The 26,167-nt window shown below is 41.0% G+C and overlaps 3 protein-coding genes across 6 annotated transcripts; all 3 read left to right on the top strand.

Annotated features, from left to right (window-relative positions):
- Positions 1–4,264: 4,264 nt before the first annotated feature.
- Positions 4,265–11,663, top strand: tmem33 (transmembrane protein 33). The gene is made up of 8 exons (XM_029662339.2): positions 4,265–4,401; positions 5,223–5,297; positions 6,033–6,127; positions 8,962–9,149; positions 9,443–9,510; positions 9,747–9,880; positions 10,048–10,131; positions 10,297–11,663. Exons 2-8 carry the CDS (start codon positions 5,244–5,246, stop codon positions 10,424–10,426), a joined length of 753 nt encoding a protein of 250 aa, XP_029518199.1. The 5' UTR covers positions 4,265–4,401; positions 5,223–5,243; the 3' UTR covers positions 10,427–11,663.
- A 138-nt stretch (positions 11,664–11,801) lies between these two features.
- bbs7 (Bardet-Biedl syndrome 7) lies at positions 11,802–17,891 on the top strand. 2 transcript variants are annotated; one of them, XM_029662338.2, is made up of 19 exons: positions 11,802–12,353; positions 12,570–12,635; positions 12,762–12,824; positions 13,179–13,354; positions 13,606–13,792; positions 13,882–13,954; positions 14,052–14,168; positions 14,390–14,520; positions 14,730–14,814; positions 14,980–15,082; positions 15,282–15,474; positions 15,637–15,711; positions 15,793–15,858; positions 16,093–16,232; positions 16,330–16,494; positions 16,633–16,742; positions 16,881–16,984; positions 17,080–17,203; positions 17,385–17,891. In XM_029662338.2, the coding sequence occupies exons 1-19, from the start codon at positions 12,318–12,320 to the stop codon at positions 17,516–17,518; spliced, it is 2,148 nt and encodes a 715-aa protein (XP_029518198.1). In that variant the 5' UTR covers positions 11,802–12,317; the 3' UTR covers positions 17,519–17,891. The 2 variants fall into 2 exon arrangements, with proteins under 2 accessions (XP_029518198.1, XP_029518197.1); XM_029662337.2 differs by having other exon boundaries at positions 15,790–15,858.
- Positions 17,892–19,426: 1,535 nt separating this feature from the next.
- Positions 19,427–24,146, top strand: LOC115130831 (cyclin-A2-like). 3 transcript variants are annotated; one of them, XM_029662335.2, is made up of 9 exons: positions 19,427–19,520; positions 19,818–20,075; positions 20,509–20,764; positions 20,914–21,020; positions 21,104–21,327; positions 21,607–21,811; positions 22,158–22,271; positions 23,070–23,203; positions 23,447–24,146. In XM_029662335.2, exons 2-9 carry the CDS (start codon positions 19,869–19,871, stop codon positions 23,496–23,498), a joined length of 1,299 nt encoding a protein of 432 aa, XP_029518195.1. In that variant the 5' UTR covers positions 19,427–19,520; positions 19,818–19,868; the 3' UTR covers positions 23,499–24,146. The 3 variants fall into 3 exon arrangements, with proteins under 3 accessions (XP_029518195.1, XP_029518196.1, XP_064875858.1); XM_029662336.2 differs by having other exon boundaries at positions 19,485–19,727; XM_065019786.1 differs by lacking the exon at positions 19,427–19,520 and having other exon boundaries at positions 19,734–20,075.
- The last annotated feature ends 2,021 nt before the right edge of the window (positions 24,147–26,167 follow it).

Below are 26,167 nucleotides of genomic sequence, written 5' to 3'. Positions count from 1 at the left end.
AACTTCCTGACTGATGTCTTGAGATGTTGCTTCAATATATCCACATCATTTTCCTCATTCATGATGCCATCTATTTTGTGAAGTGCACCAGTCCCTCCTGCAGCAAAGCACCCCCACAACATGATGCTGCCACACCCCATGCTTCATGGTTGGGATGGTGTTCTTCGGCTTGCAAGCCTTCCCCTTTTTCCTCCAAACGTAACGATGGTCATTATGGCCAAACAGTTCTATTTTTGTTTCATCAGACCAGAGGACATCTCCAAAACGTATGATCTTTTTCCCCATGTGCAGTTGCAAATCGAAGTCTGTTTTTTTTTATGGCGGTTTTGGAGCAGTGGCTTCTTCCTTGCCGAGCGGCCTTTCAGATTATGTCGATTTAGGACTCGTTTTACTGTGGATATAGATACTTTTGTACCCGTTTCCTCCAGCATCTTCACAAGGTCCTTTGCTGTTGTTCTGAGATTGATTTGCACTTTTTCCACCAAAGTACGTTCATCTCTAGGAGACAGAACGCGTCTCCTTCCTGAGCGGTATGACGGCTGCGTGGTTCCATGGTGATTATACTTCCGTACTATTGTTTGTACAGATGAACGTGGTACCTTCAGAAGTTTGGAAATTGCTCCCAATGATGAATCAGACTTGTGGAGGTCTACAATTTTTTTTCTGAGGACTTGGCTGATTTCTTTTGATTTTCCCATGATGTCAAGCAAAAAGGCACTGAGTTTGAACGTAGGCCTTGAAATACATCCACAGGTACACCTCCAATTGACTCAAATGATGTCAGAATCAGAAGCTTCTAAAGCCATGACATTTTCTGGAGTTTTCCAAGCTGTTTAAAGGCACATTCAACTTAGTGTATGTAAACTTCTGACCCACTGGAATTGTGATACAGTGATATAATCAGTCTGTAAACAATTATTGGAAAAGTTACTTGCGTCATGCACAAAGTAGAAGTCCTAACCGACTTGCCAAAACTATAGTTTGTTAACAAGAAATTTATTGAGTGGTTGAAAAACTAGTTTTAATGACTCCAACCTAAGTGTATGTAAACTTCCGACTTCAACTGTAGATATGTAAACCGTGCCAATTCACAGTGCTAGTCATGTTAAGGTTAGCTGCTGAGGTGATTGAGAATTAGCATTAGCTCACACTCAGTGAAGATCTCAAATGACAACACTGGTGTCAAGTGTTTTTCAATTTTTTTATTTATTGAAATTTGTGTTATTTTTGTGAGCCATGTAATCTTTTCTGTGGACTTTCAGATGTTTGTGTGTTTTGGGGCATTCTCACTGATCGAGACATTGCTAGCTAGCTTGTTAGGTAGATTCAGTTGCTAGCCAATCAGCTAAGTGTACTGTGCAAGCCCTGATCTCATTGTTATGGCAACCAAATGGCAGCTAGCACAGTGAGAACAAGACCCTGCGCTGCAGAGGCAAAGCCAGGCCTATTTTGCATTTTTGTGCAGATTTTATATTTATTTTTCCTGGATATTTCAACAAAAAAAAAATCCAATAAAATTGTATCTGAAGTTGAGTGCGAACCTGTCGGGCTTCCCTGCATACCTGGATGAGAAGAGTGAGAGGATATGGGACCTGATGGAAAGGAATTTGGCCCCACCCTGCAGCCCGCTCAGAGGTCACTGGCCTCGACACCGGGCAAGGCCCCCACCCTGTGGCTCGCTCCGAGGTCACTGCCCTCGACACCGGGCAGAGTCACCCCTCTGCCTCTATTGACGATGTTGATACAGGCACCACCAGACCTGTACTTCAGCCAGCCCATGCAGTTACCCTAGGCCTCCAGGGTGAAGATCAGTGTGCCACCACTGAACATTCTGTGTGTCTGGACATTCCTCTGAAAATCTCAGGCACTACAGTGGTGCTGCCCCAATCCAAAAGTGCAGACCTTCTAACACTACACACCCCACCCACCAAGTTCATGTCATGTGCTTTCCAGCTCAGCCAGGCAGAGACAGTCTGTTTAGAATAAATAAGGACTGTTACATCATTGTTTTGTTGAATATCTGTTTTAAAATGATGAACCTGTTATGTGATTCTTAATGCTTTACCTGTTTGCTCTGCAAAGTGTTTTTAGAAAATGTTGTATTGTTCCCGCCTTTAGTATAGGTGTCTGAAGGAACTCAGCACTGCTGGAGGGGGATAGTGTTGTGAATACAGATATACCCCTTTTATGTCCCGCCAACCATGTAGGGTGACTGACCATATTGTTGGCCAATCACAGTCAGCACCACATTCATATTCTGTGTAACTGTCACTTGGGGCAGTTGATTTGATCTGTGCTGGAGCTAGTCCATGCTATAGAAGAGTATTAATGTTGGCTAGTTTGACACTTCTATTAAAAGTGGATTCTGATGAAAAAATGATTAAATATGTAATGTACCACATAACAACTCTATATTAAAACATCAAAGCCATGTAAGATCCAATGTAAGAATTGCGTTGCTATCCTCCCCCTATTGACATGATCATGCAAGAACCCTTCTTGCACATTCCCCCTGTAGCCTTTTCCTTGCCTACAGCACATTTGAGAACTCATGTGAGACTCATTATTTGCAATATATTTTATTGGGAGTATTTACAATGTATTTACACAGGTAAAATTAAGTTTAAACATAGAATCCTGACTAAAGTAGGCCTAGATCTGTAGGCGTCTGTATATTTACAGTAAAATAGTTCCAGTAAGGTGAATGTTTGACTCAGAAATATTGCTAAGACAACATAATAGAAGCCTTAATTAGATAATACTTTAACGACCCTGGGTTTATAAGCGCGGAAATCGACTCAGCAGCACGAGCATGCTTTTTTTGCGGCACAGTCGATAGCGCGCCGGACCCTCGGGCTCGAAGGTCGAGGGTTCGAGACCTGCTCCCTGCCGGCTTCATTACAATACAATAAAACAGAGAATTTGGTCACGTCTACAAACATCGCAATATATTTTTCCCTTTCTGGTGCAAGGTCAGTTGATCAATTTTAATTCACAGTGGAAACCAGAGTTTCTAAACCCAGAGACGCAAAGTCGAGAGACTTCCCGGGAACGCAAACTTGAGAGACCAGGCCTGGGTTTGAGAAGTCAATTGGGCGCGTTCGAGTCGATCACTTTTGTCAAGTTGTTGACTGTCATTGGTCGCCACCTTCCAAAGTGTGTTGCATTCTAGGGCAAAAGACTTTAAGACTTGAGTTTACATGTTGACTGCATGAACTTTACAAAAATCATGTGATCAGGTCATGAAGTTGACTGCAGTAGACTACAAGTTTCAACATTTGCTCTTCACCAACTTCATTGTGTGAGGCTCTATTTTTATTAGGGTGTTTTTCTTTGAACAAGGTGAATGTGACCGAAGACATAAAAAGGGAACCAATTTGAAATCAGTCACATACACATGTTTAGCAGATGTTATTGAGGGTGTAGCGAAATGCTTGTGTTTCTAGCTCCAACAATTTGCCACAATTCATGTGTACAGTAAATTTTAAAAACATGTATGTGATGTTTGAGGCTCTCTCTCTCTCACTAATTGATTGTATAATGTGCAGACATATGATTTCAGTTTGTGAGTGTGTGATATGGGTGTTGGAGACATGTTTATTTCAACATTATAAATTAAACCTTTTATAAACGGTGTTGCTGATCTGAGCCTTGCTGTTGGAAACCCACATTAGTGTCACTGACACTTTCACCGACTTTCATCTAGTTAGTTGCTTTATACACGGAACCCAAACCAGCTGCGCACGTGCTCCATCTTGCATAAATGTATTTTGTTCCCCCACACCAAACACGATCATGACACGCAGGTTAAAATATCAAAACAAACTCTAACCCATTACATTAATTTGGGGACAGGTTGAAAAGCATTAAACATTTATGACAGCTAGCTAGCTAGCACTTGTTAAACATTTAGCTAACTAGCACTAGCAGAGGCTTGTGAGCAGTGTGGGTGCAAGTTAGCCTTTACAATTTAAACACGCCCAATAAGATAATTGAAACAAATTTTTCTCGAAATCTGAAGGCACTACCTAGATTCGAGCCAATGTCTTAAGTGGCGGAACATGTTATTACTCCAGCCTCATGAAAGTGACACGTTTTCATTTTCGTCAAAAACAACTTTATATCGAAGGAGTGTCTTTTTGATGGCATGCACAAGCACATTTCGGCGAGACGACCTTTAGACCCGGTGAACGTGTTTCTGCGCACGCGCCTAGCTAACCAACGTCGCAATGACGTCGCCTACAACTTGATCAGGGAGAAGCAGGTACTGCATATCTTCATACTGTCTTTGGTAGGAACGACGCAGATGGCTGAGTAGCTAACTACAGTAGCAAAATTAGCCAACAAAATAACACAATCACTGGTACAAGTGACACCTAACGTTGATCTCGACAGTTTCAGGTAATTTTCGGGAAATAGTCTAAATCGAATTACATTGCAGACAGTCCACGCAGATAATCTCTAACGTCAGCTACACAATGCTTTTTGAGCTAGCTATCTAGACAAATACTGAGCTACCGTTACTAGCTAGCTTGCTAACAAGCAAGTGCCGAACATTCTAGTGGAGGCAGTCCTATATTAGCTAATAGCTAGCGTACATTAGGCTAGCTTGTTTATTAACTGACATTAGCCAGCTTGCTAACGTTTCCACAAGTAATTAAATAAAGCCAACACATTTGTTTGCTATTTATCATTTCCTGGATCTGTCTCACTTCTGGCTAATAATTGGTACCTTCAGATCAGCTAGCTGGACAGCGCCAGTGTTCCGTCAATGCTTATTTACAACTGAACAAATGAGAGAAGAATTGTCATCTAACTAACCTAATTAACGTTAACTAGCTAACCTTAAGTCTGATAACTAAAATTTGCTTGATTCAGTTTAAACGTTTTAGCTTGCTAACTAGTTTTGATGTTAACGTCTTCACTGCACATATCAAAACAGCTCACGAACATGTCACGCTTTGCTTGCAAGCCAAGTGACTGTCTTCTTCTGCTTGTTAATCTGTGAACATATTCTCAGATCACTAGCCTTAGCATCCAATGTTTCACTAAATCTATCATTATGAAACCATTTTTCAAGAGGCACAGAGATCAAGTTGGCCTAAACCTGAAAGAACTAGAACTAAGCAGCATTGTATCATTCTTGCCATTTCAAGTGGGCTTGCAATGTCAGGGTGCCAGAAGATATTCATTAAACGGTGTCTTTGTGTTTTTCTTTTCAGGGATAAACCAGAGTCAAGAAGATGGCTGACACAGAGCAAACAAGTGCTCCTCCTCCCCCTCAATTAGGGACAGTGGTGAGTAATCATGCACTTCTACTTCATCAGATTGTATTTGTTCGGCTGGATTTATACTCCACTAGACATACTCTGTAGTGTAGAACCTCCACTCTACACACATTTCACTGCATGTCATAGGTTGTAACTTTACGCACACTCTTGTGACATTTTGTTACCTTGAATGTTTGGTGGAGGATAAATCCAGCCTGAAGCCTAATTTAGTTGAATTGCAAAAACATGCAAATGTGTGCAGCCCCAGATTTGTAGTGCAATGCAAGGGAAACAATTTTTATGTATTCAGTTGCATCCCTACATTGCGTCATTGCAGTAAGGTAGACACATTTTTTTTCTCACATTTGGGCTTACTTTGAAATACAGACAGGGTACGTGCTACGCCACTGCTCATAACTATAAGAAATCTAAGATATGTCAAATAAATTATATGCAGCTCAGGGCACCAGCAATGTATTTGGTTTAATAACTTGCTAGCAAAGTGGCTAGATGTCAAGCTTCTTGGTTACAGCAGAGACAATCAAGATCACTGTTGCCTAAATTGTTTTTGCGCCCCTTGTGTGCACATTCGGTAATGCTGTATACCCCGGTATGGTACAAAAACTGTATGAAACTCTGGATTACAGCAACCCTAGTTCTCATACTGATACTGTATAGGCCTATGATTGTGATCCTACAGTGGATGATTTAGTCTAGTTTTTTAAATCTTATGAACTTGAATGTACTCTTTTTTTTTCACAGCAATTCATGTTGGCTAACAAACTAGAGACGGCAATGTGGCTCTCGCGGCTCTTCACAGTCTATTGCTCAGTAATGTTCATTCTACCTCTCTTAGGGTAAGGGTCAATGCTCCAATTGTTTGCTTTGTCTATATGTCTATTTAGAAAGTAATACTGTATGACAGGGACTGGTCATTGGGTTTGGTTTTCTACTGCAGTTTGGGTTTTGCATCATTGTTAATATTTACTCAGTTCCAGGGATAATATTTTTCTTTGTGTGCACATAGCAATATAGCAACAATAACTGACAGAGACAAACAATGCATAACTGCTAAATGAACAGATGTATTACTAATGGGATTATCTAATGTCTGGAATGATCATCCGATCCCACCACATATTCACTTTTGTAGCATTTTGTGATCAAAACTGTTCCAGTTAGTGAGCATTTCTCCTTTGCCAAGATAATCCATACACCTGAGGCTCATGAGCATTACCTCACCTCATTAGCATTACACAGGTGCACCTTGTTCTGGGGGACAATAAAATGTGCTGTTTTGTCACAACACAATGCTACAGATGTCAAGTTTTGAGGAAGCTTGTATTTGGCATGCTGACTGCAGGAATATCGACCAGGGCTGTTGCCAGAGAATTGATGTTCATTTCCATACCATAAGCCGCCTCCAAAGTTGTTTTAGAGAATTTGTCAGTACGTCCAACTGGCCTGACAACCGCAGACCACGTGTAACCACACCAGCACAGGACCTCCACATCTATTTTCTTCACCGTTGGGATCATCTCAGACCAACCACCTGGACAGCTGATGAATCTGAGGAGTATTTATGTCTGTAATAAAGCCCTGTTTTGGGGGGGAAACAAATTCTGATTGGCTGGGCCTGGCTCCCCAGTGGGTGGGCCTGTGCCTTCCCAAGCCCACCCTACCCAGTCGTGAAATCAATAGATTACGACCTAATATACACTGCTCAAAAAAATAAAGGGAACACTAAAATAACACATCCTAGATCTGAATGAATGAAATATTCTTATTAAATACTTTTTTCTTTACATAGTTGAATGTGCTGACAACAAAATCACACAAATTATCAATGGAAATCAAATGTATCAACCCATGGAGGTCTGGATTTAGAGTCACACTCAAAATTAAAGTGGAAAACCACACTACAGGCTGATCCAACTTTGATGTAATGTCCTTAAAACAAGTCAAAATGAGGCTCAGTAGTGTGTGTGGCCTCCACGTGCCTGTATGACCTCCCTACATTGCCTGAGCATGCTCCTGATGAGGTGAAGGATGGTCCCCTGAGGGATCTCCTCCCAGACCTGGACTAAAGCATCCGCCAACTCCTGGACAGTCTGTGGTGCAACGTGGCGTTGGTGGATGGAGCGAGACATGATGTCCCAGATGTGCTCAATTGGATTCAGGTCTGGGGAACGGACGGGCCAGTCCATAGCATCAATGCCTTCCTCTTGCAGGAACTGCTGACACACTCCAGCCACATGAGGTCTAGCATTGTCTTGCATTAGGAGGAACCCAGGGCCAACCGCACCAGCATATGGTCTCACAAGGGGTCTGAGGATCTCATCTCGGTACCTAATGGCAGTCCGGCTACCTCTGGCGAGCACATGGAGGGCTGTGCGGCCCCCCAAAGAAATGCCACCCCACACCATGACTGACCCACCGCCAAACCGGTCATGCTGGAGGATGTTGCAGGCAGCAGAATGTTCTCCACGTCGTCTCCAGACTCTGTCACATGTGCTCAGTGTGAACCTGCTTTCATCTATGAAGAGCACAGGGCGCCAGTGGCGAATTTGCCAATCTTAGTGTTCTCTGGCAAACGTCCTGCACGGTGTTGGGCTGTAAGCACAACCCCCACCTGTGGATGTCGGGCCCTCATACCACCCTCATGGAGTCTGTTTCTGACCGTTTGAGCAGACACATGCACATTTGTGGCCTGCTGGAGGTCATTTTGCAGGGCTCTGGCAGTGCTCCTCCTGCTCCTCCTTGCACAAAGGCAGAGGTAGCGGTCCTGCTGCTGGGTTGTTGCCCTCCTATGGCCTCCTCCACGTCTCCTGGTGTACTGGCCTGTCTCCTGGTAGCGCCTCCATGCTCTGGACACTACGCTGACAGACACAGCAAACCTTCTTGCCACAGCTCACATTGATGAGCTGCACTACCTGAGCCACTTGTGTGGGTTGTAGACTCCGTCTCATGCTACCACTAGAGTGAAAACACCGCCAGCATTCAAAAGTGACCAAAACATCAGCCAGGAAGCATAGGAACTGAGAAGTGGTCTGTGTTCACCACCTGCAGAACCAGTCCTTTATTGGAGGTGTCTTGCTAATTGCCTATAATTTCCACCTGTTGTCTATTCCATTTGCACAACAGCATGTGAAATTTATTGTCAGTGTTGCTTCCTAAGTGGACAGTTTGATTTCACAGAAGTGTGATTGACTTGGAGTTGCATTGTGTTGTTTAAGTGTTCCCTTTATTTTTTTGAGCAGTATATTTATTTAAATTGACTGATTTCCTTATGAACTGTAACTCAGTGAAATTGTTGAATTTAATTTTTTTTCATTTTTTTTTCAGTATAGTTTTAAAAATGTATTTATTTAACCAGGCTAGTTGAGAACAAGTTCTCATTTCCAATTGCGACCTGGTCAAGAATAAAGCAAAGCAGTTCGACACATACAACAACACAGTTACACATGGAATAAACAAACATATTGTCAATAATACAGTAGAAAAAAATCTATATACAGTGTGTGCAAATGAGGTAAGGCAATAAATAGGCCATGGTGGCGAAGTAATTACAATATACCAATTAAACACTGGAGTGATTGATGTGCAGAAGATGAATGTGCAAGTAGAGATAGTTAACCAGTCTGACTTCCCTCAGAGTAATTCATTTCTCTTTCTTTTTGACAAATTCCAGACCTCAGGCGGCTGCCAATTTCTATCAGCGTGCACTGCTGGCCAACGCACTCACCAGTGCTCTGCGGCTACACCAGCGGCTTCCTCACTTCCAGCTCAGCAGAGCCTTCCTAGCCCAGGCACTCCAAGAGGACAGCTGTCACTACCTGCTATACTCCCTCATCCTGGTCAACTCTTACCCCATTACAAGTATCCTCTCAACCATAGATAAAGGCCTTATCACCATGCCTTGGTTGTTGTCATAATGGTCTCTGATAAAGCTAGAGTTTGGTATATCACCAACAAACTGGTTTGGGGAGAAGGCCAATTGTGTTGCAGGAAGGTTTTGCAATGCTTGGGGGTCGTGGTTTCGGTTATGCAAACCTACTAAACCTATTAACAAGAAGGTATTGCTTGACAGCACTATTTGATGCTGACCTTAAATGTGTTTATTTTGCGTTGTACATTTTTAATGCTGTTTGCCACTTAACCGCAGTCTACAGTGAGCATATTCCCAGTCTTCCTCTTCTCATTGCTTCATGCAACCACCTACACAAAGAAGGTTCTTGACGTAAGTATCCTTTTGATTCCAAAACATTTCAATGTTCGTGAAGCCATTAAAAAGTCAGTTGGGTAAAGCATAACCAGCACTTGAAAAATTGTATTTCATAAAATACCCTTCTACCTGTGTTGGTTAGGTAAAATAGTAATTTTGCACATTTCTCCTCATTAGACATTTCCTATTTTAGGGCATTAATGGAAAATGTACAGTGTGTAAGGTCCTGATGTGTATAATTCCCCTTTTAGGCAATGGGACCCAATAGCCTTCTCTTCATGAGGAACTTCCTCAACAAGCTCTCGGCCAACCAGCAGAACATCCTGAAGTTCATCGCCTGCAATGAGATCTTCCTCATGCCAGCCACCATATTCATGCTCTTCAGGTATGTTTCTATTTCTTGGTAAATTTGTCAGCACATTTGTATGGTACCTTAAGACTGAAGTCAGATTAGGGTTTTTCCTTCTTGATGTCTTACAATACCACTATGAACTGAGATGAACTCTTGGTTACTCCAGTCACTTGATTAACTCTTGGTCTTTGTGTTTACAGTGGCCAGGGAAGCTTGCTGCAGCCTTTCATTTACTACAGGTTTCTAACTCTCCGCTATACATCAAGGAGAAACCCATATTGCCGGTAAGTAGCCTCATTTGAATTTTGTGCAGAAATGTTAATATGTAGGATAATTGTACAATAACAAATATGGCGAATTGTGTGTTTCTAGGTATATGATGTTGATTAAATCATTTCTCAAACCATCATGTCCCCCTATTCCCTAATATCCCTGTCCACCCCTCCCAGCACCCTGTTCTCAGAGCTGCGGATTCTGCTGGAACATTTCGTCATGAAGCCTGCCTGCCCCGCCTTCTTCAGAAAGATGTGCCTCAACAGTATCTCCTTTATGAGCCGCCTGGCCCCCACCGCAGTGTGATCTTACTTCCTGTTCCCACACAAACATAGTTTGTACTGTAAGGGGCGTGGCAGCATTTCAACTCGAGCGGGATGGACGAACAACAACTTTGAGAGCAAGGGAAAAAACCATTTGAATGTTAGTCTGGTCTGTCTTCCTGCTGCTCTGTTCATACGCTACAGCGGAGGCTGAGACTCGGACTGCGACGCACTGAAAACTGATTGTTTTCAATATGGCTTTATGGAACAGCCGAAGACTCACTCCCCCTTTTCTCTCTCGCTCTCTTTGGGAATAAACACCAGCTGACTATTTGATGTGTTCTACTTCTAAGGATTGACCTTGTGATGGTTAAATGTCTTTGTCATGGAAAATACTTGTTCTTATCTTTAAATAAAATACTAACTTCTGAAATTAGATAGTTAAATTGTACTATACATCGTTGCAGTCATTTAATTTTTTTTAATAGCCAAATATTGTGCTTTTCAAAGGCGATGTCAGTTGCTCTGTATTTTATTTTTTACATCCACTAATTCCATTTTATATGTTATTTTTCTTACACGAAAAGCATTGGTTATGATTTTGTCTTAACACATTTGTACTCTTATGAATTTGAAAAGTGATCTATGCCATGTAATTGACTATTTAAAAAAATGTGTTGGTAGTTGAGGCAGTGTCAAAAGGGCCCTGAAATGAGAAGGCAACATATCTGCTCTATTTTGAAGACTTAAATGGTACAAGAACATGTAGTTGTAGGATTTATGGCTGAAATTAATCAGTTTCACTATACCAGCATTTCCTCAGTCTGCACAAAGCACATGTTATGCAGTAAATGGGAAGGAAGGACTAGGCTGGTTTCAAATTCAAGTTTATATTTGCATTTTTAATAGGTTTTCTAATTGAAAATCTATTTAAATTCAGTTTGAATATAACTGATTTTTGGCTAATATCCCTATAGTTTTCCGATTCAGTGCATTTTTATTATTTTATTTTCAATGACGGCCTGGGAACAGCTGTACCTTGTCAGCTCGGGGGTTTGAACTCGCAACCTTCCGGTTACTAGTCCAACGCTCTAACCACTAGGCTACCCTGCCGCCCCATGTTAAATGTCTTTATTTAACTTGTAGAGTTAGAGAAAAGATGTTTGTTTAGCTGGAATAAATTTATCCATTCTATTCAATCAAAAGAAATTAAAGAAATGACCTTGTTGAATGAGATTTATAACCTCCATATTCACTAATATAAACATGATTCGTATCAATTAGTATTCTTTGACTCATTTGGAGCATTGGTGATTTTATTGGTTTGGTTCTTAGATGGCCACTTTCTACTATCCAGGAAGACAAAAAATACTGGAACTGCTAAACCATTCAGAATCTAGCTTGAATCACACCACAATCACCATCACCCAATGATATTGAAGCTTCTTCAAACGAACAACGTTGTCCAGGGTAACGGGTCCAGTGTGCGCGCAGAAGAATCAGATGCTAGTTATTTCGACAACCTTAATTTTCTAACTCCTATAATGTCGATAAACTAGCTAACGTTATGGTTGAACTAAATCAAACAACGATGTGGCGGCTATATAGAATATACTAATACGTCAGAGAGTATGCAACGTGCATTCTGACTACAGTTTTAGCGAGACAGCTAAATTAGCCAACGAGGCTAATCCCTATTACAGAATAATCCCAATCTGACAAAATGCTCTTTGTTCACCTCGCATGTTAGCCAGCTATCTTTATTAGCTAGCTAACGTTGATTTAGATACCTGTAACGCCGGTCTGATTTTTTTGTTGTTGATTGTAAACGCTAAACGTTACTGGACAGACACCTTTTGGATAATTAAGCGAACGTTATTAGATAGCGAGCTAATCAATTGAACTGCATACACTCACATCAAGCCAAGAACATCATGGAGATAAATCTCAACCGAATTGATTATCTACAGGTAACTGGATTGCATGTTTTGCTAGATAATTCAACGTAGATTTTTCCTATATTTCGACCCCTGATCATGTCACTAATGTTATGGCTAAATAGTAGCCTGAATGGAAAAAGAGTTGAACAGCTTGATTTTTTGTTGTTGTACTCTGCCAATTTTACCTTAAGTAACTGGATGACTCGTGATACTGACTGACTCTGGCTGTCACATTCATCGACACAGGTTGGTGTGATATCTCAGAAAACCATGAGGCTCCTCCCTGCCTTGGGACGCAAAGCAACCCAAAAGGTACTGTAATGTGAATGTGCATTATTAGAGGTGACCCATAAATAGACCTTGTGGTGTGTTGGAATATGATATTTGAACAATGTCCCAAGTACTCTTGAGTTAGAAATGTCGTTTTGTGTGTCTCAGGTTGCTGTTGCTGATCATGATGGTGTGATAACTTGTTTTGGGATGAAAAAAGGAGAAGCTGTGGTAGGTATTGAGTCTTACATATTTAACAACATTGAAATACTCTCCTGGGTGCCAGTCTTTTTTTTGGAGCCGACTCATTAATCACTGTTGGCTAAATCAGAGCCAGACTGGCACCAAGGCTAGCAGAATACAGCCGCTTTCATGGACTTCATATGAATACCTACTGCCGTTGTGCCCAGGAACAAGGCACTTAGCTTAATCCCTATCTGCACCAGGAAAGCTTCTCTGCAGCTGACCCTGTGCGGTTTGGTGGCATGGGTACTGTGCCCTCTAATAGACAAGTTTCCCTTGTCATTGTGTAATGAATAAATAAAGTTTCATTCCATGAACGTTGATTGTACCTATCTTTTCCAGCCTGTGTTCAAGACTTTGCCAGGGCAGAAGATAACAAGGCTGGACCTTGGTGGGGCTCTTGGAACCCCACAGGAGAAGATCTTTGTGTGTGCTGGCTCAGAAGTGAAGGGATATACCAAGAAAGGCAAACAGTTCCTGTCCTTTGAGGCCAACCTTACAGAAAGCATCAATGCCATGTGAGTTTTAACTTTTTGATGTGAATTATAGGTTACCTGGCCTTGGTTCCAAGCCTTCTACACATGTTTGTCAACAGTGACGAACGAGACTTGGGAGTACGGTTTTGAGAGAGTATAGTCTAGCTTTAATTTTTAAAGAGACTTGGAGCATTCTTTAATCTGTTTATAAATAAGGGGAATTGTGGGTGTGTTTTTGTGCTGCTTTATATTACAATGTGTGTTTTTTTTCATGCCTACAATGTGTTTTTCAGGCACGTTTCAGGAGCAGACCTTTTTGTGTGTGCGAGTTACATCTACAACCACTACTGTGACTGCAAGGATCAAGACTACTACCTGTCTGGAGACAAAATTAATGACATTGTGTGCTTGCCTGCTGAGAACTTGGGCCGCATTGTCCCTGTGTTGGCATGTCAAGACCGAGTTCTCAGAGTGTTGCAGGTGAATGGAAATTGTTTGTGAGTACTGCAGTATGAGTATATAAGTACTTCAACGAGTACTTCAGTGAGTTTGTGTTTTCTTGCCCATAGGGATCTGAGCTTGTGTATGATATTGAAGTCCCTGGTCCTCCCTCAGTTTTGGAGCTGTACAATCGAGATGGAGGCGAGTATAAAATCCTTATACTGAACTCAAATGTAAATTTCACACATCTCTGTACTTACAGAAAACTGGTCTACTTCTACCCCACCGTCTGCTTTAGGGACTAATGGCGAAGACATTCTCTATGGAACTGTGGATGGCAAACTGGGACTGATTAGGATAACTGATTCCTCTTCCTCTTCTAAATGGGAGATTGATAATGAGAAAAAGAAAGGAGGTACGGTACTGTTAATGAAGATGAAAACTAGTATACGTTTCATCTGTCAGAGACTCAGAGTACCTATGCACTGAAACACAATTAGCACATGTATTATCATTGTATATTGTAAGAATGTTATTAACATTGACTTACCATGTTAGACATCATTCAATCACATAGCATCATTCCATTCATTGAGCTTATTCCACATTTTCTTCTTCTATGGCTGTTTCTACTAGGTGTTTTGTGCATCGACACGTATGATATCCTGGGTGACGGGGTGAAAGACATCCTTGTTGGCAGGGATGATGGGACAGTGGAGGTCTATGGGTTTGACAGCTCCAATGAGCCCACATTGCGCTTTGAGCATGTAAGTCCACAAATAATATTTTTCATTATTTTATGCCACATTCTACTGGCGTTGTACATATCATCTGAAATTCAGGGGGGGAAATACATTTATTTTAATTCAAGGGTGATAGAAATGTATTTTTGTTGTAAAATAAATAAACTTTCTTTCCCAAAGTTGAGAGAATATTGTAGAAATCCATGTCTTTGGGATACTAACTTGTCCACTAGGTGTTATTGGAGAGCGTCACCTCTATTCAGGGTGGCTGTGTTGGGAAGGAGTCTTATGACGAGGTTCTGACAGCCACGTACACAGGTGAGCTAACAACAAAAGGAGAGGGTTTTATGCACGAGCTATACAAAAAAAAACACTAGCGAGAAAAACTAATGTCCGCTGACTGTTTGCTGCTCCCAATAAGTTCTCTATAGGAGATACAGATACAAAGTTGTGAGCGACTTAAAATAATATGTGTGTGTCCAGGATGGGTGACAGGGCTGACTACAGAGCCCCAGCAGGCAGAGGCAGGCCCTGGAGATGAAGTCAAGATGAGTCGGGAGACCCAGAGCAAAGTGGCAGCTCTCAGGTATACCTGTGGACAGTTGTTGTTGTCACCTGCATTTGCAATATATATCAATGGAACTTTGTAAGCAAAACTCAGTGTTGGCAAGGTTAATTCAACAGCCAAAGTAAAGTCCTGTGTTTAGCAAAAAATTTCCTCATATTTAAGTTAGCTGTCTGTTGTAATTTTCCCAGTATGAACCCACAGCACTTGTCCCCCTCAGGGCAGAGCTAGACCAACTGCAGATGAAGGTCGTTCAGGGCCGTGAGAAGTACCAGCAAACCGCGCAGTCTAGTACGGCGGTGTCTGCCATGCCCGTGTTCAGCGTCAACGACAAGTTCACCCTGTGTCAGGATGACGCCAGCTACAGCCTGACCCTGGAAGTGCAGACGGCCATCGACAATCTGCTGTTGCAGGTGAAACAAATTAACTTGACTCTGTATTTATGTTCTGTATTGAACACGAAAGAGAAATGTGTATGTTTTTTTTGCATGAGAGAGATCTGCTAATTATACATATGCAATGACTTGTGGATATTTCTGTCATGGATTGTAACATTAATATTGTTTTCTTTACAGAGTGATGTACCAATTGATCTGCTGGATGTCGACAAGAACTCTGCTGTCGTGAGTTTCAGCGAATGTGATTCAGAGGTGAGATGTCCTAGTACAGAGAGCATACAAGTGAATGCTTTAGATTCCTCAAGGCACTAATTATGTCTTCTGTTCCAGCAGCCAAAAGGCAATTTTCTCCTCGTTACTTACAGATGCCAAGCAAATACTACACGGCTTGAGCTGAAGGTGAGAGATTTTTTTTAAGAGTATGTTTTAGTCAGTTTTTACTGATTTTAGCCCAATAACAATTTATTTAGAATTGTACTCATGGCAATTCATAATAAATTGTCAATTGCAACCAATAGAAGTACCACTCTAAGTCTCCAGTTCCCATCCAGTCTCACCTGCCTCTGCAATGCTATGGGCAACACTGCTGTGTGTTCTCATGACTTGTGTAACAGCATCTTCTCCCTTCTCCAGGTGAGGTCTATTGAGGGCCAATATGGCACCCTACAGGCCTACATCACCCCACGCCTGCAGCCCAAGACCTGTCAGGTACGCCAGTACCTCATCAAACCTCTGTCCCTTCACCAGAGAACTCACACCATTGAACAGGACAGGTAAGGATAAGGATACTGAAAGAAAGACAGTGTTCAATATCCCTCTTTTTTTGTCTTCTTTCATTCTCTCCCTTTTTCTCTCCATCCCCCCAAACAGACCCATGAACACTTTGAGTCTAGTTGGCCAATTCAGCTTTGCAGAGATCCACTCCTGGGTCCTCTTCTGCTTGCCAGAGGTTCCAGAGAAGACTCCAGCAGGGGAGAATATCACCTTCTACTTCCAGAACACTTTCCTTGGAACGCAGCTGGAAGCCACATACTGGTTAGGAATTAAATTCAATACAACTTAATTGATCCCCTTTGGGATATGCATCAATCAGAGTTCTTGGTTTAGTTTTCCAAGTAAATGTAACCAATGTAACCCCTTTGTCATTTAAATGTAACCCCTTTGTCATTTTAGTAAAGGGGAAGGCCACTTCAAGTCTGACAACATTTCCACCATCTCCATACTGAAGGATGTCCTCTCCAAAGAAGCCACCAAAAGAAAAAACAATCTCGATATTTCTTATGGTAGGTCTTTAGCTAGTTACATTTGATCTGTTTTTAGGCTACTAGTTAGTTATCGACAATGGAGTGAAACGGTTTTGTTCATGAAATAAAACATATATTATCTTATCTCACAATTTTATTTGCGGCTTTAAATTCCAGATATCAATGACGATTCAGTGGGCCACACACTCAAGATGATTCATCCGAAGCTTGAGTATCAGCTGCTATTGGCCAAAAAGGTTCAGCTGATTGACGCATTAAAAGTAAGTGCCAGTGTTGCAAAAAATAATAATAATTGAAACTACTTTAATATTGCAACTCTTGCTCAAATTTCACTGTGTGTGTGTGTTTTTTGTAGGAGCTTCAGGTTCACGAGGGGAATGCGGACTTCCTCATTCCTGAATATCGTAACATTCTAGACGAGTCTGCCTATCTGCTAGAGGAATACAAGAAACAACCAGCTCACCTGGAAAGACTTTATGGTATATAAATATTGCTCTAAAATTCTTGTTTCAGTAGAATTAAAAACAAATGACATTTTCAGCTATCACAGTAGCCTAGCTTGCCAATGATCCTTATATCCTGGGTGCAAAACTAATTTGACAGTATGCAGAACTACCATGACAGTAACTTGTGTGTGTGTGTGTTCTTCTGTTTCCCCAGGTATGATAACGGACCTCTTCATCGACAAATTCAAATTCAAAGGACAGAATGTGAAGACAAAGGTGTCATTGCTGTTGGAAGTTTTGGATAACTATGATTTGGATTCTTTGATGAATTTCTTCAATGAGGCATAATATCAAACTTGAGCAAAGAGGATGCAAACTTTTACACTCCATTTGTAATAGCTTTTGTTTTGTTTAGAGTACAGCGTTTACTTTCCAGCTGTGTCTTTGTTTGTGTAAGATACTAGAATTATGTTACATAATCTGAATTCTTTATGTCTAAAGCCATATTCTGTTGGCCTAGCTATATACAGTGCATTGGAAAATATTCAGACCCCTTTCCTTTTTCCACATTTTGTTATGTTATTATAGCCTTATTCTAAAATGGATTCAAATAGTTTTTTCCCTCATCAATCTACACACTACCCCATAATGACAAAGTGAAAACAGGTTTTTAGAAATGTTTGCAAATGTATGAAAATAAATAAATACCTTAATTATGTAAGTATTCAGACCCTTTGCTATGAGACTCAAATTTGATCTCGGGTGCATCCTGTTTCCATTGATCATCCTTGAGATGTTTCTACAACGTCAATGGAGTCCACCTGTCGTAAATTCAATTGATTGGACATGACTTGGAAAGGCACACACCTGTCTATATAAGATCCCACAGTTGACAGAGCATGTCACATGACAGCCCACTTGGAGTTTGCCAAAAGGCACCTTAAGACTCAGACCATGAGAAACAAGATTCTCTGATCAGATGAAACCAAGATTGAACTATTTGGCCTGAATACCAAGTGTCACGTCAGGAGGAAACCTGGCACCATCCCTACGGTGAAGCATGGTGGTGGCAGTATCATGCTATGGGGATGTTTTTTAGCGGCAGGGAGATCGAGGGAAAGATGTACAGAGCAAAGTACTGAGAGATCCTTGATGAAAAGCTGCTCCAGAGCGCTCAGGACCTCAGACTGGGGCGACAGTTCACCTTCTAACAGGACAATGACCCTAGGCTTCGGGACAAGTCTTTGAATGTCCTTGAGAGACCAGAGACTTGTCCCTTGAACCGAATCAAACATTTCTGGAGTGACCTGAAGATAGCTGTGCAGTGTCACTCCCCATCCAACCTGGCCTGAGCTTGAGAGGATCTGCAGAGAAGAATGGGAGAAACTCCCTAAATACGGGTGTGCCAAGCTTGTAGTGTCATTATCAAGGCTGTAATTGCTGCCAAAGGTGCTTTTTAAAAAAGTGTTTTATTTGACTAGGCAAGTCGGTTAAGAACAAATTCTTATTTTCAATGACGGCCTAGGAATAGTGGGTTAACTGCCTTGTTCAGAACGACAGATTTTTACCTTGTCATCTCTTCAATCTTGCAACCTTTCGGTTAAAAGTCCAACGCTCTAACCACTAGGCTAGGCTACTTGCTAACCACTAGGCTACCTGCCGCCCCAGGTAGCCTAACCCCTGTGCTTCAACAAAGTGCTAAGTAAAGAGTCTGAATACTTAGGTAAATGTAATATTTCATTAGAAAAAATTCCCCAAAACATTTTTTTGCTTTGTCATTATGGGATATTGTGTGTAGATTGATGAGGGGGAAAAACAAACATTTTAATCCATTTTAGAATAGAATGTGTAAGAGTCAAGGGGTCTGAATACTTTCTGAATGCACTGTATATTCAGTTATATTTTTTGTTTTATAGGTTGGCACTTGAACACACCATCCTTCATGTTTGGCAGTTATATTTCTATTGAAGTATTTAGACTAACGAGAGTATTTAAATCATGTGTGGTTTATTTGTCATGGGGTGAGGTTATCTCTGTGTATAGCATAAATGAGTGTAACAAGACTTTGCGATGCTCTCAGAGAGATCATAATTGTTTGTACGATATTATATTAATTCAAATTATGAAAAATGTACTTTTGACTTTCATTGTCCATACATGCCGAAATCGCAACGGCCTGCGTATTCTCGGACACATTAAATCTGAGTTATATCAGCCGCCGTAGATTCGTGACGTAATTTTCGCCTTCGGTTGTGATTGGCCGTTTCAATAGTCGCGGGCTACTTGAACTAAGAACAAGCAACTTTCCTGCATTAATATATATTTTCAGAGGACAAGGGACTGTATCTAGGTAAATGTTGCGCGGTGGTTAGCTACATTTATTGGATTTAGTCAAACAGCATGGCGAGCTAATGTCTGTTTTCATGCAGAAGATGATTTTGTCTCAACGTTAAGTAGGGTTTTAAATTTGCAGCTCAGAATTACGTTGTTGCCATCTCAACACCCCAGACTTGTCTGTGCGATATCTTATGCTACTGTAGCTAGCTTGCTAACACAGGTAGCCTCTTTGTGCTATCTTGTACAATTTGTAAGTTCGTTTTTATATTCATTGCAGTATTTCTTTACCAAGTTTTTATTTTCTTTGTAGCAAAGTGGACGTTTCTGCAGTGACTTGTTTGAGCCAGAAACTGAGAATAACATGTCAGGATCAAACCAAGGACAGGGAAGCGCGGCTGACGTTCAGCTGCCAGAATACCAAAACCAAGAAAATATGCTGTCCAGACTGAGGGGTCCTATCAAAAACCGGGCAGACAACCAGGAGAACATTGTCCCCAGAGCCCAACAGAGAACAGTTCTGGGAGGTTTGCAAAACAATCAATGCAGCAATCCTCAAAACACAACACAGGTTAGTAATTTCTAGCTAGCCACAAGCCAGCGAACACTATACAAACACTTGTTGCCTAGCTATCATAATTGGCATGTAGATTGAGCTACGTTGTTACCTACCAAAAATGATCACCTTAGGACAATATTCATAATTTTAGGTCATATTTTCACGGCCAAGAGTAGTGTTTAATTTACATCTGATTATTTATTTTATATTCACCTTACGGTATTCAAAGTTTATTGTTACTGTCCGCTAACTAGCTAGGTACCCTCCTAAGTAGTCCGCCATTTTATGCGGTCAACGTCTTGTTAAACATTGGGATGGCCAACTTGCTTTCTCATTCCTTTCTTCCCGTTTCATCAAATTATTTATTAATTAGCATGCCATGGCTAGGTGGAACTGACTCAATGTTGAAACCATGGGCACTGAAATATTTAACCTTTCATTTCAGTTGCTGTCCTGCAAAAATGAAAGTGAAGTACCTAGAAGTTATGCAGAGAAGCTGGGTACCAAGCCGCCAGCTTTTCAGATTCACCTGGACGAGCCAGATTCGGCTTTCTCCGGGAAAATGGTGTTCTTCAAAGCCAACCCTTCCATAGAGATGTACCCCCTGAAACTGAACCCCACAGTTACCTGTCTCAGGCAGCCTCTGGCTTCTCTTCACATACCTGCCACATGTGTGTCTAACATGGATCTTAGTTTTGGTGGTGAGTATTTGTACACCTTGCCAAATTATTGAAAATGTCACATTACCCTTTATAACATGGAGGTGCTCATGTTGATGTTTAATGTGTATGTTGATGTTTAATGTGTCTATGGATTAGAAAGTCACAACATTTTCCAATTCTCTATATAGATTGTCCCATGGATATGTCAGTTATTGAAGGGGAAGAGAAGCCAGTTCACATGAATGCGGCAACAGAGTATGCTTCAGAAATACATGCGCATCTCAGGGAAATGGAGGTGAGCAAACCCATTCATTGTTCAGTTCACACAAATCACTGAACCATGACTACAGAGTTGTCCTTTTGTGCTCTTGTCCCTAGGTTAAGTCCAGACCAAAAGCAGGCTACATGAAAAAGCAGCCAGACATAACCTACAGCATGCGGGCTATCCTTGTTGACTGGCTGGTGGAGGTTGGTGAGGAGTACAAGCTCCAGAACGAGACTCTATACCTTGCTGTGAACTACATTGACCGTTTCCTGTCTTCCATGTCAGTCCTGCGGGGGAAGCTGCAGTTGGTCGGAACCGCCGCCATGCTGTTGGCCTCGTAAGTGTTGTCAACCCCACAGCATCCTTATAAAGGGGTTGTTCACCTTTTGTGTGCTGTGTAAACCAAGTTTTTTTCTATATGTTTTGTAGAACCCACTATTAGGCCTCTCTCCCAAATTAATAGGAAAGATTGGCACCAACATCTGACTAATTTAACTTGGTTGGAACTGTCCCTTCAAATGAAATTCAACCCTTGAGACATGGTACTCCTTTACTTGATTGTGTCAAGCTAAGCAATGTGTGCTTTAATCACTCACTGGTTTTCATTCAAATGCAGGAAGTTTGAAGAGATCTACCCCCCAGAGGTGGCAGAGTTCGTTTATATCACGGACGACACCTACACAAAAAAGCAAGTGTTGCGAATGGAGCATCTGGTGCTTAAAGTGCTCTCCTTTGATTTGGCCTCTCCCACCGTCAACCAGTTTCTCACCCAATACTTTCTCACCCAGCCTGTCAGCAACAAGGTGGAGAGCTTGTCAAGGGTGAGTAGACTACACATTGTAGTGGTGTTCACAGCTTGTAATTTAAAGTCCTACTCTAATCTGTTTCACTTCATTTAATACTTGATTTACTCTCAAACGGGGGGGGCTGATCTCATCAGTCCTTATCAGACCAACTCCTTAAGTGCCCTACTCCCTGGTGTTTGCAGTTGTCTACACACTATTTTGCCTAACTTTTTTTTTTACCCTTTAGTGTGTACTACAATCCATTTATTCTTGGGATATCACTTCAACAGTGAACAAAACAATCCATAGAGGTTGTCAAGGTTGAAATTGTTCTATAGATATTTGATTTTTTTTTTGTCTTAAATGTTCTTTGTTTTCTTAGTTCCTAGGGGAGCTCAGTCTAGTCGACTCGGACCCGTTCCTGAAGTACCTCCCCTCTCAGACTGCTGCTGCCGCCTTTGTTTTGGCAAACCACACTATAACAGGAAGCTCATGGGTAAGTTTGCATTGCTGGGCATAAGTGTTCTAGCAGGGTAGGAGTTTCATTGCCCTCCGTTTCGGCCGTGATGCCCCACTCAAAATAAAGCATAAATGTAGAATCTTAAACAGGTCTTTGCCTCTGCAGTAGGTCAGGTTGGCCCTTTGAACCTCATGTAAATATGGAAGGCTTCAGTAATAGAGGCTTTTTTTAGTCTCACTTGCTGCCTAAACTTTCATATTGATGGGCCATAACATTTATGTTAATTCACTTTATCACAACTGAGTGAACTTTGTATAACCAAGATTTACAGCTGCTAATGTTCTTGTTGCATCAACCAATTAGTAGTCACTGACGGTCAAGTGGCCGTGTAACATTTAATTCTGCACCTAAACTTGGCACAAACTATTATTTCCACCTTGCTGAAGTTAGTGCTGTATTAAGTATGCTTTTGTAAGATTTATATTTGAAAAGTAGTCTATTCCCCTGTTGACAGGTTTGCTTACTGACCACATGGTAATACAGACTCTTCCCTCAATGTTGCCATGCTTTTCAATTCCCAGGCTCCTCCCTGACATTCAGTCTCTTGATTGCATTTGAGCTTTATTTTCCACACTGTAGTTTAAGCTTAAAATTTTCTTTAAACAACCGTAGCATGAGATTGTCATACCCTGAAAAGACAGGTTGACTGCCTGTGTTCAATTGCAGTTTTATTTATCCAAATTTTTTCCTAAATTCAGATCTTTTGTCAACTGAAATCTTATCCCTAAATTAGAATGAAATGACGTGCATTTCTGACGGTTTGGTTCATTTCAGTCCAAGTCTCTGGCAGAGGTGACTGGCAACTCTTTAGAAGACCTGATGCCATGCATAGAGGATCTGCACCAAATGTACCGCAATGCTGCTACTCATGCACAGCAGTCGGTGAGGGAGAAGTACAAGTGTGCCAAGTAAGTACACCGTATAGATGGATTTCTTTTCGTGTTGGCATATTTCGCTAATGTAAACCATTGCTAGGCATCCAGTTGTGACTAATCTAAAATAGCCAGTAAGCTTACGCACGGCTATTTTTCCTACTATGGATACTACTTGTTCATATGGTAATTTTCTAGATTTCTATTAGCTTGAACATAATGGTGGGTCTGAATGAAAGCATGTTGGTTGTTTCTACCATAGTGTTTCTCTCTCTCTAGGTACCAAGAGGTGTCTCTCATCGAGCCCCCCATGAAACTGTCTTTGGAATGATTTTTTTGTGCATATTTATTTTTTAATACGCGTCTCATAATGCCAGAATTTCAATAACTGAACTCATGGCCGCAGTCTTGGACGTGGACAACATTTTTAGATTTAAAAAAAAAAATGTGCATTTTTATGTACATTGCTGTAGGATGGTTATTTTATGCAGCCCTGGGATTTAATGTTAATCAAGCAATGTCATTGTTTCTTTTCTTACTAGACAAATGTTTGCAGTGGTTTTTAACTGCTTAAACACTGTAAAGATTAGTCTCACTTTCTGCATCTTTGTAATAAACCTGCAGCTTATTTTCCCCTCTGCAACTAATAGATACTTTTGAATTTTTCCTGACAAATCTAACTAACCATGGTTTGGTTTTCTATGACAACTTTATTTTATATGGTTTGTCTGGGTGTGGTTGATTTGTTATTTTTATAACACGTTAATTCTGGGTAATGATTTTCTAGTATAATTTGGAAGCTTAAATTAAATCTAGCTAATTTGACTCTACATACTGCGAAAGTTTGTCTGCCTCTTTTTTGCTTTATCTTAAATCACTTGTCTCATGTCAATGTATGTCTTGACATTCATTGGTTAACAATTAATGAATCATTTCGCTCTGTATAATGTCTCTTGTAAATAAATTCCATTCCCACAGACCCTTGGTTATTAATCCTTCCTGTTTAAAATGTATTGTACTTCATACTATTCTGGAAGTGGTTCAGGGTAGTAGCACCATGTAAAATGGCTTTCTAATTTGAAGTGAAAGTTTCAAATCACAATTTGTGGGTGGCATCAGTGAAATGTCAGTATTGCATGTTTTGTTGTGGCCTCTTGGGGGCAAAAGAACACTACTGCTCCCTTGCCTTAGTGCAGTATTTCCCAAACGCAGTCCTTTGAACCCCAAGGCACTACACCGCTGATTCAAATAATCAAAGCTTGAGTTCATTTATATGAATTAGCTATGTAGTGTTAAACCAAAAACAAGGACTGAGTTGGGGAAACGCTGCCTTAGTGAATACATTTTCACCCCCCAAAAAATGTTCAGCTCCTTGCAGAGATATTTGAGTAACAATACTGATTTTGTTATAGCGCAAATAGTCTGGTTAAAGTAACATGGTGTTTCCAACTAGTCGTTTTGTCCTTTTTAAAGTTACATTTTCAAAATGTCTTACCATCTGTAGATGTAATTTGTTCTGTATTATGAATAAGTTACTGTTGTGAATAGTTTGTGTACCCATTGGTTTGCCACATTGATTCCCTCAACTTGGAGAGGAATGCTTTTAGTTACATGTCATGGTGATAGAATGGAAGTGCAATGGCCTATTTAGACAGGTTCAAAAACTAACTCCTGTGGCTGATTCTGTTGCAAAATTATTTTGCAACAGTTTTCAAATGGTGATTGACTGGGAGGAGTTTGTTCCACCATTGGGGGCCAGAGCAGCGAACAGTTTTGACTGGGCTGAATCTGTGGTAGGGAGGCCAAGAGGTGGAAACAGTGCCCTTGTTTGGGTGTAGGGCCTTCAGTGAGGTTAGGTGCACAGCTCCGTGGTTGGTCTTGTAGTGGTAACTGGAAGCAAAGACTTCCTCGCCACTATCCCGTTTGAGTTATTTTACTTAAATTACAAATGATGCTGTTTGTAGCATGTCATCTGCTAGGAGACCACAAAATAATCAACTCAAATATTGTAACTTAACTGAAAGTCCTCAGCCACCAAGCTCTGGTTGAAAATCATGACTCAGTCATCTATTAAAGCCATGAGATGCAGCTGAATGCACATTTAAACAAAGACAGGCAGATTGTGGATGCCATTTTAAAATTGAAATTTTTTTTTTTGGGGGGTGTTTCAATGATACAGGCATCATGCAAGAGGTGTATATGAATGCTTGAATTCAATTCATGTCCTGGCGTTTGAAAAACAGATCTAGACACCTGTGCCATACATGTATTATGAATTATGGTTGGCATCTGGCTCTATTTTAAAGCCACCATTCAAAGCCTGGGCTCCCATTTAAATTGATGAAAGCTGCGTAACAGATCCATTTAAGGGAGATGTGATTGTTTCAGAAAATGCTATTTGACGATTTCATACAAGATTTAACCATCAGAACTCCCCTAAAGAAAGGAATGGCAGTTCTTCAAAGGCAACACAATTGTTTCCATTCTGAAGCTGATATAAAACGAGCAGACTGATCATGTCAAATGTCTTATGACAATTTAATTACACAATGTTTCAGTCGAACTGCCACTTCAATGACCACATGACGATTAAACATGTTTTCTGTTCCAAGCTGGCCTGTGATTTCATTCTTTGCCTGCAAGTGAACAGGTAGCCAATGGCAGTGAGGGGGGCTTCTTGCTCTGTGTGTGTGCCTGCGTGTGTGTATGCACCGGTGATACATTGTTCTGGCTCTGTACGGCGAGCGCTGAGTACAGAGCCCAGCAACAGAATGCTTACCACCCATTTACCCAGTCTATTTTTACGGGTGCACACGTCTACACTATGGACCACTTCTCCTCTAGATAAAGATATAAGATAACTCAAAAGGAATATCTAAGGAAAAATAAAACCATGGAGGGAAAGAAAATTCCCAAAGCAACCAGCCGCAATGATCTAACATTCTAAAATGACAACCATGACCACGCCTCGGCACCACTCTAAACGTTAAAGGATCCTGA

The sequence above is a fragment of the Oncorhynchus nerka genome, linkage group LG6 (genome assembly GCF_034236695.1).
Source record: "Oncorhynchus nerka isolate Pitt River linkage group LG6, Oner_Uvic_2.0, whole genome shotgun sequence".
In the NCBI taxonomy this organism is placed as follows: domain Eukaryota; kingdom Metazoa; phylum Chordata; class Actinopteri; order Salmoniformes; family Salmonidae; genus Oncorhynchus; species Oncorhynchus nerka.
This window is presented reverse-complemented; position numbering and strand designations above follow the sequence as displayed.